Source organism: Lepidochelys olivacea, assembly GCF_965140295.1.
Source record: "Lepidochelys olivacea isolate rLepOli2 genome assembly, chromosome: 9".
Taxonomy (NCBI): domain Eukaryota; kingdom Metazoa; phylum Chordata; order Testudines; family Cheloniidae; genus Lepidochelys; species Lepidochelys olivacea.
In genome coordinates, this window is record NC_140419.1 from 821,759 (window position 1) to 834,810 (window position 13,052).

The following is a 13,052-nucleotide window of genomic DNA, read 5'->3' on the forward strand; positions in this document are numbered from 1 at the left end:
TAGTGGTGTTATGGTTGCCCCTGAAGGCCACATCCAAGATCTGGGCCCTATTGTGGTGGGTGCTGTGCAGATGTCCAGTGAGGTCCCCAGCCCCACAGATCTTAGGGTCTACGTAGGCAAGACAGAACAAATAAGGATTATTATCCCCATGTTATGGATAGAGGCAAAGGGGGTGACTGACTTGTCACACCAGGAGTCTCTGGCAGAGGGGGCTGTTGAACCCAGGTTTCACGAGTCCCAGGCCAGGGCTTTAACCACCTGCCCATCCCTCTGCCCTGGGTTCGCTGGGTTATTGAAGACTGCTGTGCAGGGGAGCTTTCCTCATGCAGTCCCAGTTGGTGCAGATGGGTGGAAGAGCTCCAGGGTCAGAGAAGTCTTACAAAGCCTGAAACTGAGCGGGTGTCCCAGAAGGGCTTTCTGAGTCTTTTCTCCGCATCCAGACTGGGCTTGGGAATCATTTCTTGTTGGTGGAACATCTTTAATCTTTGTGGTAGCAAGGAAACGTTCCGCCCAGCTTCGCTGTCTGCTTGGGTCTCTGGTCGTGGGGATGTAGCTGATCACTAAGCCACTGCTCCGTCAGTGCGCAAGGAAGCTCAGCGACTCAAACCGCAGCTTTATTTTATACTTTCCATGTCGGGTTGCCAACTTTCTAATCGCACAAAACCGAACACCTCCTGCCCCACCCATTCTCCGAGGCCCTGCCCCCACTTGCTCCATCCCCTCCCCGTCACTCACTCTTCCCCACACTCATTTTCACTGGGCTGGGGCAGGGGGTTGGGTGCGGGAGGGGGTGTGGGCTCTGGCTGGGGGTGCAGGCTTGGATGGGGCTGGGGATGAGGTGTGTGGTGCAGGAGGGGGCTCTGGCCTGGGGCCAAGGGGTTTGGGGTGTGTGGGGGGGTGGGCTATGAGGTGGGGCTGGGGATGAGGGGTTTCGGGTGCAGGAGGGGACTCTGGGTTGGGGCAGGGGGCTGGGGTGTGGGGGGATGAGGGCTCCAGCTGGGGGTGTGGGCTCTGGGGTGAGGGACAGGGGGTTGTACGGGATCCCAGTGGCGCTTACCATGGCTCTGAGGAAGTAGTAGCCAGGTCCCTGTGGCCTCTAGGCGCTTGGGTGGCCGAGCGGCTCTGCAGGGCGTGCACTGCCTTTGTGTCTTCAGGTGCTGACCTCTGGAGCTCCCATTGGTCACAGTTCCCGGACAACAGGAGCTGCGGAGCCAGCACTGAGGGGGGGCAGTGTGCAGAGCCTCCCAGTCCCTGGCCACCCCAGTGCTTAGGGGCCACAGGAACCTGGTGGTCGCTTCCGGGACCAGCACAGACCAAGGGCAGGTAGGGAGCCTGCCTTAGCCCTGACCCCCAGCTGCACTGCTGACCGGACTGTTAACAGCCCGGTCGCCAATGCTGACCAGAGCCGCCAGGTTCCCTTTTCGACCGGGTGTTCCGGTTGAAAACCAGACGCCTGGCAACCCTATTTCCATGGTGCAATTTTCTCAGAGCACCGCCATTCAAGCTGACTGATGGTGCGCATTCACAGCACTGCTCGTCGGCTTAGCGTTCTGCAGACAATCACACAGACACAGAGCTATCGGGCCAGATAGAATTATCCTCTTTTCACAGATGGAGAATTGAAATTCAAAGGGTCCGTGACTTGCCCAAGGTGTCACTGCTAGGATCAGAACTCAGGAACTTCTGGGTTCCCAGCCTGTCCTTGGACTGCTGCTGCATGCCTCTTCTCCGCCCCTTTAAGAACTCTTAGATGAGATGTCAATCACCAGTATCTCTTCCTGTTGCGGTGACAGCTCTGTGCAGACAACTCCCACCACTGAAAGGCTCAAACTTGCAGTTCTGGAATAACAAGTATCAGATAAATACTTCTTTATTAACAGTGGAGGGAGTTACGTGAACTGTGAGCAGGCAGGGGATGGCCAAGGTGGCCCAAGTGTTCCTTTCCATAGCTGGGTTCATGATTCTGTTGGTAGTCACAGTATGCCATGAAGTTAAACTTTTGTTCTTATTATGGGGCTCATTGCTGTGCCTCCTCATGTACGGTGGCAGTGACTTTTCTTTCTGAACACGGGAGTATGTAATTGTTATGTATGCAGACAGTCATGGGCGTGATAAGGAAGTTACAAGCTACAGTCAAATGGAAGTGCCATTGTGTTTACTTAACTTACCTGTACAAATATCCCATTGTGTGCACCCAGTTTTCTCATTTGATGCACACATGAGCACTTGGACACATAATTGGTCCTGTGCACATGCAAACACCAGATCTGGGTGGGCTTACTGGGCACTTCCATGGGTGACTAGGTGTGTGCAAAGGTGTGTTCGCTGATGGAAGTGCTGCACTTTGTAAATCTGGCTCCATACCTTTACTTTTTAGAGTTCACCAGACGGTGACTTGTTCTCCTTTGTCACCAACTGGAGCCAGGCACCAAGCTGTGGAAGCCAAAAACTCTTTGTAGTTCTTATTGAATCTGCTCTTTATACTTCTGCTAGGTATCTCAGTAGCACAGGGATTAGTATGTTTCTGATCTGAATCCCTAATGCTACTTCTTGGAATTAAAAGGAGTTTTGCAATTGACACTGACTTTGTAATATGAATAGAAAGGTCAGATCTAAAGAACTGGACAGAGAGGAAAGCAGGACAGGAAAATACTGGGGAACCCGAGGGTTATAATAGCCATAGCATGAGAACAGTAGTGGCTGTTATAAGATCAACAGTAGGTAACATAAAGATGCTAAAGCAGTGGTTCTCAACCAGGGGCATGTGTACCCCTGGGGGTAATCAGAGGCCTTCCAAGGGGGGACAACTCAGCTAGAGATTTGCCTTGTTTTACAACAGGCCACATAAAAAGCACTAGCGAAGTCAATGCAAACTAACATTTCATACAGACGCTGACTGGTTTCTACTGCTCTCTGTACGATACTCGGACATGTAAATACAATGTTTATATTCCAATTGATTTATTTTATCATATGGTAATGAGAGAAAAAACAATTCTTCAGTAATAGCTTGGCTGTGACACTTCTGTATTTTTATGTCTGATTTTGTTAGTTTTTAAGTGAGGTGAAATTTGGGGGTACACAAGACAAATCAGGCTCTGGAAAGGTTGAGAACCTCTGCACTAAAGAGACCCCTGCAGATGGAAACATGGAAGCTCACTGGATATAGACAATCTGTGGAAGGTTAATGGAAAATGAAGCAATTGCAGGAGCAGGCCATTTGTTTCAGTCTCTGGTTACTAAATGCAAACACAGTATAAAAAAGAATTCATTCCTAACCAGCTTGAATCACTGCAGCCGTAAAGATACAGGCTCTTGTGAATATTTGCACAGTAAACTTTTCATACCAGATAAGAAAATACTTAACCAACTGCAGAGAAATAGGAGTTTAAAGCAGGTGAGTAGAGCGGACTGGCCTTTCATCAGCTCCAAGCCAGAGCAGGTTAGTTAGACCTGCCCTCGTCTACAAATAAATCAGTTACTTTCCTGTTAGGCTGCAATGGTTTTTAATCCGCTTTGGTTTGTGAAGGAAATCTGAGTGCTATTTACACAGCTGCAATTTCTCTGTGCTCTTTCCCAGTTTTAGTCAGAGTGGGGAGAAGAAAGTGACTTCCTCAGCATGGCCGACTCTGCCAATTTTGCCGCCCCAAGCAGCCGCCGCTGAATGGCCACCGCCACAACAACTGCCACGGGACACGGAGCTGCCGCCCCATTCTAATTGCCGCCCAAAGCACCTGCTTGAAAAGCTGGGGCCTGGAGCCGGCCCTGTTCCTCAGAAATCTCTTGCAGACAGAGGCAAAAATCCCTGAAATGGGTCAGAGAAACTAAGTTCCTTTTGGATGAGGCAGAAAACTGAGGTCATGATGACCTGTGGTTATTAGAGCCCATGAAACACCTTGCAAGCAGAGGTGAGTTGGCCAAGTGTCTTGGCCAGATTCCAGGTGTGTAGTTGCTGGCTATCTGCACTCCCCTGCTGTTTTCAGCTGGATGCTGGATACGTCTGAGCCGTTGTGGTCTTTATCATTTCCTAAATGCGCTCCCTGAACTGTTGCACAGGGAAAATGCTGTTTCACTTCGAGAAGTGGTTCCTCGTGGTGGTGGAGCATTTGCTGACACTCATTAACTTGTGCATCCGAGTTTCCCCCCCCCCACGTGAGTCACATCATGGCAGTCTCTGATCAGGCTCTGTTAGCAGGGCACATTTTTCTCCCGCGGGTTGCTGTAACCCCGATGGCACAGTGACTGATCCACTCCTGCTGTCGGTCTGGCAGCTCTTGTCTTGCCTTAGTTTGTCAGGATGAGTATTTTGTATTTAAATATGTAACTCATCATAACTTCAAAATGGGTGAGTTTGGCTAATGGACCACATTGAAAGGTGCCCGTTTGCGGTGGTGCCGAGCTTTGCCCCATGCGCACACTCTAAATGTTTAAGGTGCCCTGTGTCAGTCTGAGCCTGACCCTGCTTCTGTGCTGTGACGCTCCTTGTGTAGCGCACATCAAAGGCACTTTCTGCAGCAGCCACCGCAGCAGCCAGTTCTGCCCTCCAGCAGCGAACCAACCTACCACTGAGAGCAGGATGCGGCCTTTGGGAGGAAACATTGTCTCTCCCTCCCCGCAGAGCATCTGTGCTGCTTTAGGGCCTGATTCCTCATTGGAGCAAGGGCTGCAGGGGTGGGCCCTGGTTTCTCTACCTAGGAGTAACACAAATGCACACAGAGCTGGAGGGGACCAGGTGAAGGAAAATTCCTTGAGTTTTCCTCGCAGAGTTCCTGCCAAACCCTGCTGCTGGGGGGTTCTGACCCCAAACCTCATAGATCTCCTAGGTTGCAGGAAAGCACAGGACTAGCTGTGCAGAGATCCCTTGCCTCCCATCTGTCCGTGGGGTCCCACCAGGCCCAGGGTGGCGCAGCCCTGAAGGAGCTGGGCTGCCAGAGATTCCCCATGGTCCATATTAGCTGCCCGGTGCACAGGGGCCCATAGAACTAGATCAACTTTTCCAGGTAGTCCATGTAGAGCTCTAGGGAGGACTAATGCACATCCTCTGCCCCCCTCACGAATGCTGCCCTGTGGAGAGCACCCTTGGCTCCCCTTTCTGCTCAGCAGAAGGGGGATTTGTGCACAGATCTGGGGAATGTGTTGGGACTCGTTGTGTTTAGGTTTTCCCCTAGGGATTGCTCTAGTTCTATTCAGTGCAGGAAAGACCTCCCAGAATCTTTAACAGGGAGCAGGGTGCATCTGTCTGGACAGCCTGGTGCACTCTTAATAGCCTAAGGTTTTGTCTGTCTTGACCACAAAACAAAATTCCAAACCCCACAGCAGCTGTGATTCCAGCCATAACTCCAGCACTTCCCAGAGTGAAATAACAAGTAATAGCAAAGGATACAAGGAATCAAAATGCACAGGGGAGAAAATATGTGTTCAGAAGAGATGTGAACAAAGATTGTGAGCACAGGAGGCTCTTCTAGGTGTCTGGAACTGCAAAGGAAGTGGCTTGTGGCAGGCTGTTGACATGGTTTCTATTTCTAGGCACTCACGTCAAAGTACTGAGAGAGACAGCAGGCAAACAGCAGCTGGGGTTGCCCCTTCTCCATAGTCTTGTAGTGTAGTTTCATTTTTTCAGTGAGAATTAGGACAATGGTGATTGTACAATACTGAATGTAAATTATGTAAAGTTATTGGGAGTCACCGGATGGTGATGTTACAGACAGTGCTATATCTTACTTATTTTAACATGTAGGCTTTAGAATGGGGAGAAATGCTTATTGTCAGCTGTGATGCCCATCCTCTTAGAAGCTCAGAATGTAACCAATCAGAATAGTTCCCTGTCTTGTGTCTGTCTCTCTGAATTGTTCTTGGGTTATACCTGTGCAAGCAAACAAACCACAGTGGTGCCAAAATAGTAGCAAGTGCTGCTGTCTTCCACTGTCTACAGGGCTTCAACTGAGATTGAAATTGAGGTCTCAATAAATGGCAGGATTTGTGGACCACAGTCATACAGTGGCTGAATCTCTATTACCCACCTGTGTGCCTAGTACCACCTACTGATTCGTACTTCTTTGGCAGACATGGTAACATACCCCTTGTAATGTCTGAGATTCTCGGCACACAGCATGAGGAGTATGTTTCGAGTTATAACATCCTGGGCCTTGCCTCGCTAGTGTGTGGGAGAGACGCTCGGGATGTGCCTGCTTTTAGCAGCAGCACTATGGGGCACCAAAGCAGGACACTCAAAGACCATCTAACCTGTGACACCCCTGGCATACTCTCTCTCCTCCAGCACCGGGGTGCAGGCCCACTCCCCGCATGGAGATTAGCATTGTGCATTTATGTCCGTTGTCAAAGCTTGCTCACTGCAGGGTCCCCCAAGCCCACAGCTCTCTGACCCTGCTGTGCTTGTTGTCTCAGCAGTTTAACATACAGAGCTCGCTGCATCTTCCTCCGTGTAAATATTTGATGTGGCAGCTACAGAATGCACCAAAAAACTCAGTCAGTCAAGGTGCCAAAATGAACATCAGCTCCGAGGCTGTGGATATTGACACCATCTCTTCTGTGCAAGTTAAACGGGGTTGAAATGAACCTCTTGGGCCTCTCTGTTCACAGCTACCCACTGCAAGGTGTGCTGTCCAGGAGAGGAGGGGAGGAACAGCAGTAAAAACCTGGCCCCATTGGGTATGTAGGCAGCAGGAGGTGTTTCAGGTGAGAGGAAGGGTCCTGCCCATGGCTGAGCCAGCCTGAGCCTGTGATCACATGTTCTGCTCACCTGGGCTGCACAGACCCCTGGTTCATCCTGCCCCTTCCCTTGCATCAGTGATTTAAAGCAGAGCCCTTACTGCTTGGAGATCTCACCTAGCTCAGGGAGCATTAGAGCTTACACCTGCTGTGGGCCAGTCCCCTCTGCTGGCTTTCCCTGGTCTCTCACATCAGACACAGGCTGCTTGTCTTCACCGTCACGGCCTGTCCCCACCCTACCGATCATCTCTCACTCGCTATCCATGTATCAGCTTCTAACTCCCGTCAGCCCATGAAGTCAGCCACTGTTGACCACCTGTTTAATTTTCAAACAGGCACCTTCATGTTTTTTTCCATGCTGCTCCTCATGCCTGGGAGGAGCTCATAAACAGCCACAAAGCTATCTCACCCTCCTCCAAATCCCTCCTCAAAACTCTCCTTTGCTGTGATGGCCACAAAAAACGTGACAGCAGTGACCACAGCCCATCATGCTGATCTGTATTTCCTTGGGTCCTTGGACTCCCCCATCTGTCTGTATCCGTCTGCTGTCTCTTGTCTTATAGTTAGATTGCACGTTCTTTGCAGCAGGGATCGTCTTTGTTCTGTGTTTGCACCATGCCTAGCACAATAGAGTCCTCCTGGTCCAGGACTGAGAGCTCTGAGGTTCTTTGATAACACAGATAATTAATGGTACATTTTGTCCATTAAATAGAGTGGCTGTTTATTTAAAATAAAGAAAAGTGCCTACAGTTATACACCAGACTTCTTCATTGGCTGATGCTGCCAAATTGGAGGGAAATCAGAGAAGAGCAAAAAAAATTAGAGAGAGACTGACTTGTAAGGAAAGGCTAAAAGAACGAAATGTGTCCAAATGATGGTGATGGGAGGGTTGTAATAAACATCCCTCTGTAGGTGAAGGGAGCAAAACAATCATGGGAAGGAGAATGGGGGGTGGTGGTGGTAGGAGAAGGATGGAATTAAACCCAGCCAAATAACAAAAATCCCACTTTGAATGAATCTGAGGGAAAACTCAGTAAGATGTGTGGTATCTGGCTGTGCAGTGGTCTCCCAAGGGACGTGTTGGAAACCTCACTGCACTGCTTGGGACAGTTAAAACTCAGCTGCACAAAGCATTCAGGAATCCATGCAAATTCTTCTTTGGCAAGGGGTGGACTATGGGCTTGGTCTTGCAACAAGCTGACCACTCTGGATGCCCTTAAGTGCCTAGTTAATTGTAAGCCCATAAATAGCCCCATTGAAGTCAAACTTTAAAACTTTTTATACAAATGATTCTTCTGAAAATAGTAGGTAAGTAAATCCACTTGATGTGACTTTAAATCAAAGCTTAATTATATGTCATAAAGGCTAGCGTGATGGTGATACTGGGCTCAAATTCCGACCTGTTTTGCCGTGTACATCTCAAGAGACTCTTGTGTAAGTCAGTGCAGTTACTCCAGGGTTGTGCTGGTGTCAAGGAGAGCAGAATGCACAGACTGAAGGAGATGTGACTATCCCAGATCTTTCTAGCTTCAGCCCTTGTACTCTGAACTGCTAACGTGTAACTCCCTCTACTGGCGGCTCCGCTACAATTCAGTATACGTGGGAGTCTGCTTGAGCAGTAGACGCCAAGCGTTAGACCCCAAAACACCTGTGCATAGAGGTTGCCTCCCTGAATGAGGGAGGCAACCTAGTGACAGAGGATGTGGAAAAAGCTAATGTACTCAATGCTTTTTTTGCCTCTGTCTTCACGAACAAGGTCAGCTCCCAGACTACTGCGCTGGGCATCACAAAATGGGGAAGAGATGGCCAGCCCTCTGTGGAGATAGAGGTGGTTAGGGACTATTTAGAAAAGCTGGACGTGCACAAGTCCATGGGGCCGGACGAGTTGCATCCGAGAGTGCTGAAGGAATTGGCGGCTGTGATTGCAGAGCCATTGGCCATTATCTTTGAAAACTCGTGGCGAACCGGGGAAGTCCCGGATGACTGGAAAAAGGCTAATGTAGTGCCAATCTTTAAAAAAGGGAAGAAGGAGGATCCTGGGAACTACAGGCCAGTCAGCCTCACCTCAGTCCCTGGAAAAATCATGGAGCAGGTCCTCAAAGAATCAATCCTGAAGCACTTGCATGAGAGGAAAGTGATCAGGAACAGCCAGCATGGATTCACCAAGGGAAGGTCATGCCTGACTAATCTAATCGCCTTTTATGATGAGATTACTGGTTCTGTGGATGAAGGGAAAGCAGTGGATGTATTGTTTTTTGACTTTAGCAAAGCTTTTGACACGGTCTCCCACAGTATTCTTGTCAGCAAGTTAAGGAAGTATGGGCTGGATGAATGCACTATAAGGTGGGTAGAAAGCTGGCTAGATTGTTGGGCTCAACGGGTAGTGATCAATGGATCCATGTCTAGTTAGCAGCCGGTGTCAAGTGGAGTGCCCCAGGGGTCGGTCTTGGGACCGGTTTTGTTCAATATCTTCATAAATGATCTGGAGGATGGTGTAGATTGCACTCTCAGCAAATTTGCGGATGATACTAAACTGGGAGGAGTGGTAGATTTTGGGTTTTGATCCTTTTTGTCTTTCCACTGTAAATCACTCAATCCCACCTTTGTGGGTCAGATGTCCAGATATGTGTGTTCAACTTTTTGCTGCAACCACCCGAGCTAGAAACTTACTTTTAAAAAATGCAAGCTGAGATTCTCACCTAATTTCTTGACTAAAGGAGCTGGGGCTTTTAGAAAAATTGCACATACCACAACAGTTAATAACATAGGTCTTGCCCCATCTCCAGATGCTTCACAGGGAATGAATAGAACAGGATAACTTTGAGTGATCCATCCCCTCTCATCCAGTCCCAGCTTCTAGCAGTTGGAGGTTTAGGGACACCCGGAGCATGGGGTCACATCCCTGACCATCTTGGCTAATAGCCATTGATGGACCTAACCTCCATGAACTTATCTAATTTTTTTTTTAACCCAGCTATACTTTTGGCCTTCATAACATCCCCTGGCAATGAGTTCCACAAGTTGACTGTGTGTTATATGAAGAAGTACTTCCTTTTGTTTGTTTTAAACCTGCTGCCTATTAATTTCATTGAGTGACCCCTGGTTCTTGTGTCATGAGAAGGGGTAAATAACCTCTCTTCATGGTGAAAACTGACCATTTATTCCTACCCTTTGTTTCCTATCTTTTAACCAGTTACTGATCCATTAGAGGATCTTTCCTCTTATCCCATGACTGTTTAGTTTGCTTAAGAGCCTTTGGTGAGGGATTTTGTCAAAGGCTTTCTGAAAGTCCAAGTACACTGTATCAGCTTTGTCCACATATTTATTGACCCCCTCAAAGAATTCTAATAGATGGGTGAGGCATGATTTCCATTTACAAAAGCCATGTTGACTTTTCCCCAGTATATTGTGTTTATCTATGTGTCTGATAATTCTGCTCTTTATGATAGTTTCAACCAATTTGCCTGGTACAGAAGTCAGGCTTACTGGCCTCTAATTGCCAGGATCGCCTCTGGAACCTTTCTTTAAAAATAGGCATTACATTAGCTACCCTCCAGTCACCTGGTACAGAGGCTGATTTAAATGATAGGTTACACACCAGTTAGTTGTTCTGCGATTTAATATTTGAGTTCCTTTAGAAGTCTTGGGTGAATACCATCTGGTGATGTATTACTGTTTAATTTACCAATTCATTCCAAAACCTCCTCTACTGACATCTCAATCTGGGACACGTCCTCAGATTTGTCACCTAGAAAGAATGGCTCAGGTGTGGGAATCTCCCCCACATCCTCTGCAATGAAGACTGATGCAAATAATTCATTTAGCTTCTCAGCAACAGCTTTGTCTTCCTGGAGCGCTCCTTTGGCCCCTTTTCCACCCAGTAGCCCTGCTCACTGTTTGGCAGGCTTCCTGCTTCTGAGAGACTTAAAAAACATTTTGCTGTTACTTTTTGTGTCCTTAGATAGATGCTCTTCAAATTCTTTCTTAGCCTGCTTTATTACACTTTTACATTTGACTTGCCAGAATTTATGTTCCTTTATATTTTCCTCAGTAGGATTTGGTTTCCAATTTTTAAAGGATGCTTTTTTGCCTTTAAGTGCCTCTTTCACGCTGCATCTTTGGTCTTCTTACTGTTTGTTTGTTTGTAATTGTGGAGTATCCATTTAGTTTGAGCCTCTAATATGGTGTTTTTAAATAGTCTCCATGCAATTTCCAGGCATTTCACCCTTGTGACTGCTTCTTTTAATTTCCATTTAAATTGCTTTTTTATTTTTGTATAGTTCAGGGAATTTAAGCTATGCACATTGATAACCAACACCACTATATACTCGCATTGCTGCAACCCTTCTCTCTTCCCCCAGTATTCAGTACCTTCCCTTGTGAAGTCTTGATAAAGGGCCCGATCCTGCAAACCTGTGTTCATGGGGTTATTTATGGGAATAAGGGGGTTGCAGAAGTGGCCCCTTTGCACCCAGTTCTATTCCCATTTCAGTCAGTGGGAAAGTTCCCACTGACTTCAGTAAGAGCACGATTGGGCCCTGGTGCTACTACATGGCCAGAAAGGGTTAATCTCTGCTACCCTGCTGTACGCTACCTTTAATGCAGTGACTGCAGATTTTTACACAGATGTAGATTTGGCCTTTGGTCTCCTTTTTGCATGGAAGGCATCATGTACCCTATGTCAGCATGTAAATAACAATAAAATCCTGCCTGGCTATGTGAGGTTTCCACATCCACACCTCTGGCAAATAAGATTTGAGTTTAACCCTGTAATGATGGCTGTGATGATCTATACATTCCTGTGACTACCTTGTGCCATCCAGATCTGGCTTCCTACTCCATTTTCTACCAATCCAACTCAGGCCTGCAGAGCAAGGGTGAATAGCATCACAAGAGGCAGTAATGTATCTGCAGCTGAAACCACAGAAGCAAACCAGGAAATGCAGCATTTGCTTATTTCTCAAACCCTATTCTGAACTGGTACAGCTAGGAGCACAATTTATGATGCTAATTATCAGGCATTTCCATTCTGTTGGGGTGTTCTTTATTCACAATGATCTGGAAAAGTTCAGGATGTTTATGTGTCACTAGGTAGCATCAAACGATGCTTGGATGAGTTATTAGTGGAGAGAGATGTGCCTAAAGTGATCCCAGATCTATTTCCTCCTCCTTAAAACTCTCCTCTGCTGTCAGCTTATGACCAGCTAGCAGTGAGTAGGCAGGTGGTGCGATGAGACTGCTGCTTATCATGGATAACTTCTTGCTCATGTCACAGTTACTTCATCTTCCCTCTTTTCCCCACCTCTACTCCCTATTTGTTTATCTCATCTACCTGTTGGTTCTGATTACCAAGACTACTAGCTCGTCGTGGCTGACCTTTTATTGTATGCCTATGCAGCGCCTAGCATAATGAGGCCTTGATTCTTGATTGGTTCCCCTGGATGGTAATAGAATATAGATAATACAGGTGATGACATCATAATACCCTGAGTGACATCACCCCTGAAGCAATGATGTCACATTGCAGAAGCAAGCACTTCTTTATCAAGATTCCACAGCAGAAAAGCTCTGTGCCAACCTACTCAGCAAGGTGTTCCTCCCAGTGGCTTTCTAGGAGTAAGTCACAAGCCCACTATGGGATCGGGGCTGAATTTTGGGATGGGAAATAGTGAAGATCCTGTATAGGCTACACATGCCATACAATGGAGGCGGGAAAGCCCTGGTAGGGGCTATTTGGGATCAAGCCCAAAAAGGAGGGGTTGGGGGAAGGCTGTTTAGAAGGGAGATAGGTCCCCTGGTGATGTTGGCCTTGACTGGAGTGATGAAATGGTTCAGATTTCGGGATAAATTGCTACATACACCTTGTCTTGTGTTCACCCTCCTCCTTTTTCCGCAGAGGAAGTGAGCTGAGCAGTGCCTGCAGAGAGAATGCTTCGTTTGATCAGGACTAGACTGAGTGCCAGCTGGTGGAGGCAACTTTGGGCACAAGCTCTGGCTACGCCCCACTTCAGGTAGAGTAAACTGAGCTCAATTTATGAGTACAGCTGGCGGATTTGAAATCTTTACCCGTGACTTGAGGAGTTCAGTAACTCAGCCAGAGGTGAGGGGTCCATCACAGCAGCAGGTGGGTGAGGTTCTGTGGCCTGCCATGAGCAGGAGGCCAGACTAGATCATGATGCTCCTGTCAGGCCATAACGTCTATGAGTCTCTGTCCTTGCGCCATAGCTAAAATGCAGTAACTCCCTTTGTCGAGCCTGGCCCTGGGGGCAGCGCCAGGGATTCTTCGCCCCCTCTTGCCCTTTCCAGCACAGCTGGGCGGGGAT

At 47.8% G+C, this 13,052-nt stretch overlaps 1 protein-coding gene across 3 annotated transcripts in view; it reads left to right on the top strand.

Annotated features, from left to right (window-relative positions):
• The first annotated feature begins 1,039 nt into the window (after positions 1–1,039).
• Positions 1,040–13,052, top strand: part of LOC311525787 (very long-chain specific acyl-CoA dehydrogenase, mitochondrial-like) — a 54,872-nt gene continuing 42,859 nt past the window's right edge. Inside the window, exons 1-3 of one of the 3 annotated variants that reach the window (XM_084638123.1) lie at positions 1,040–3,397; positions 3,581–3,908; positions 12,626–12,740. In XM_084638123.1, the coding sequence (XP_084494249.1) occupies positions 12,658–12,740 (83 nt within the window). In that variant the 5' untranslated portion in view covers positions 1,040–3,397; positions 3,581–3,908; positions 12,626–12,657. Of the gene's footprint in view, positions 3,909–10,997; positions 12,346–12,625; positions 12,741–13,052 lie in introns of those variants that run through there. The other 2 variants (XM_084638125.1, XM_084638124.1) reach the window with 2 other exon arrangements.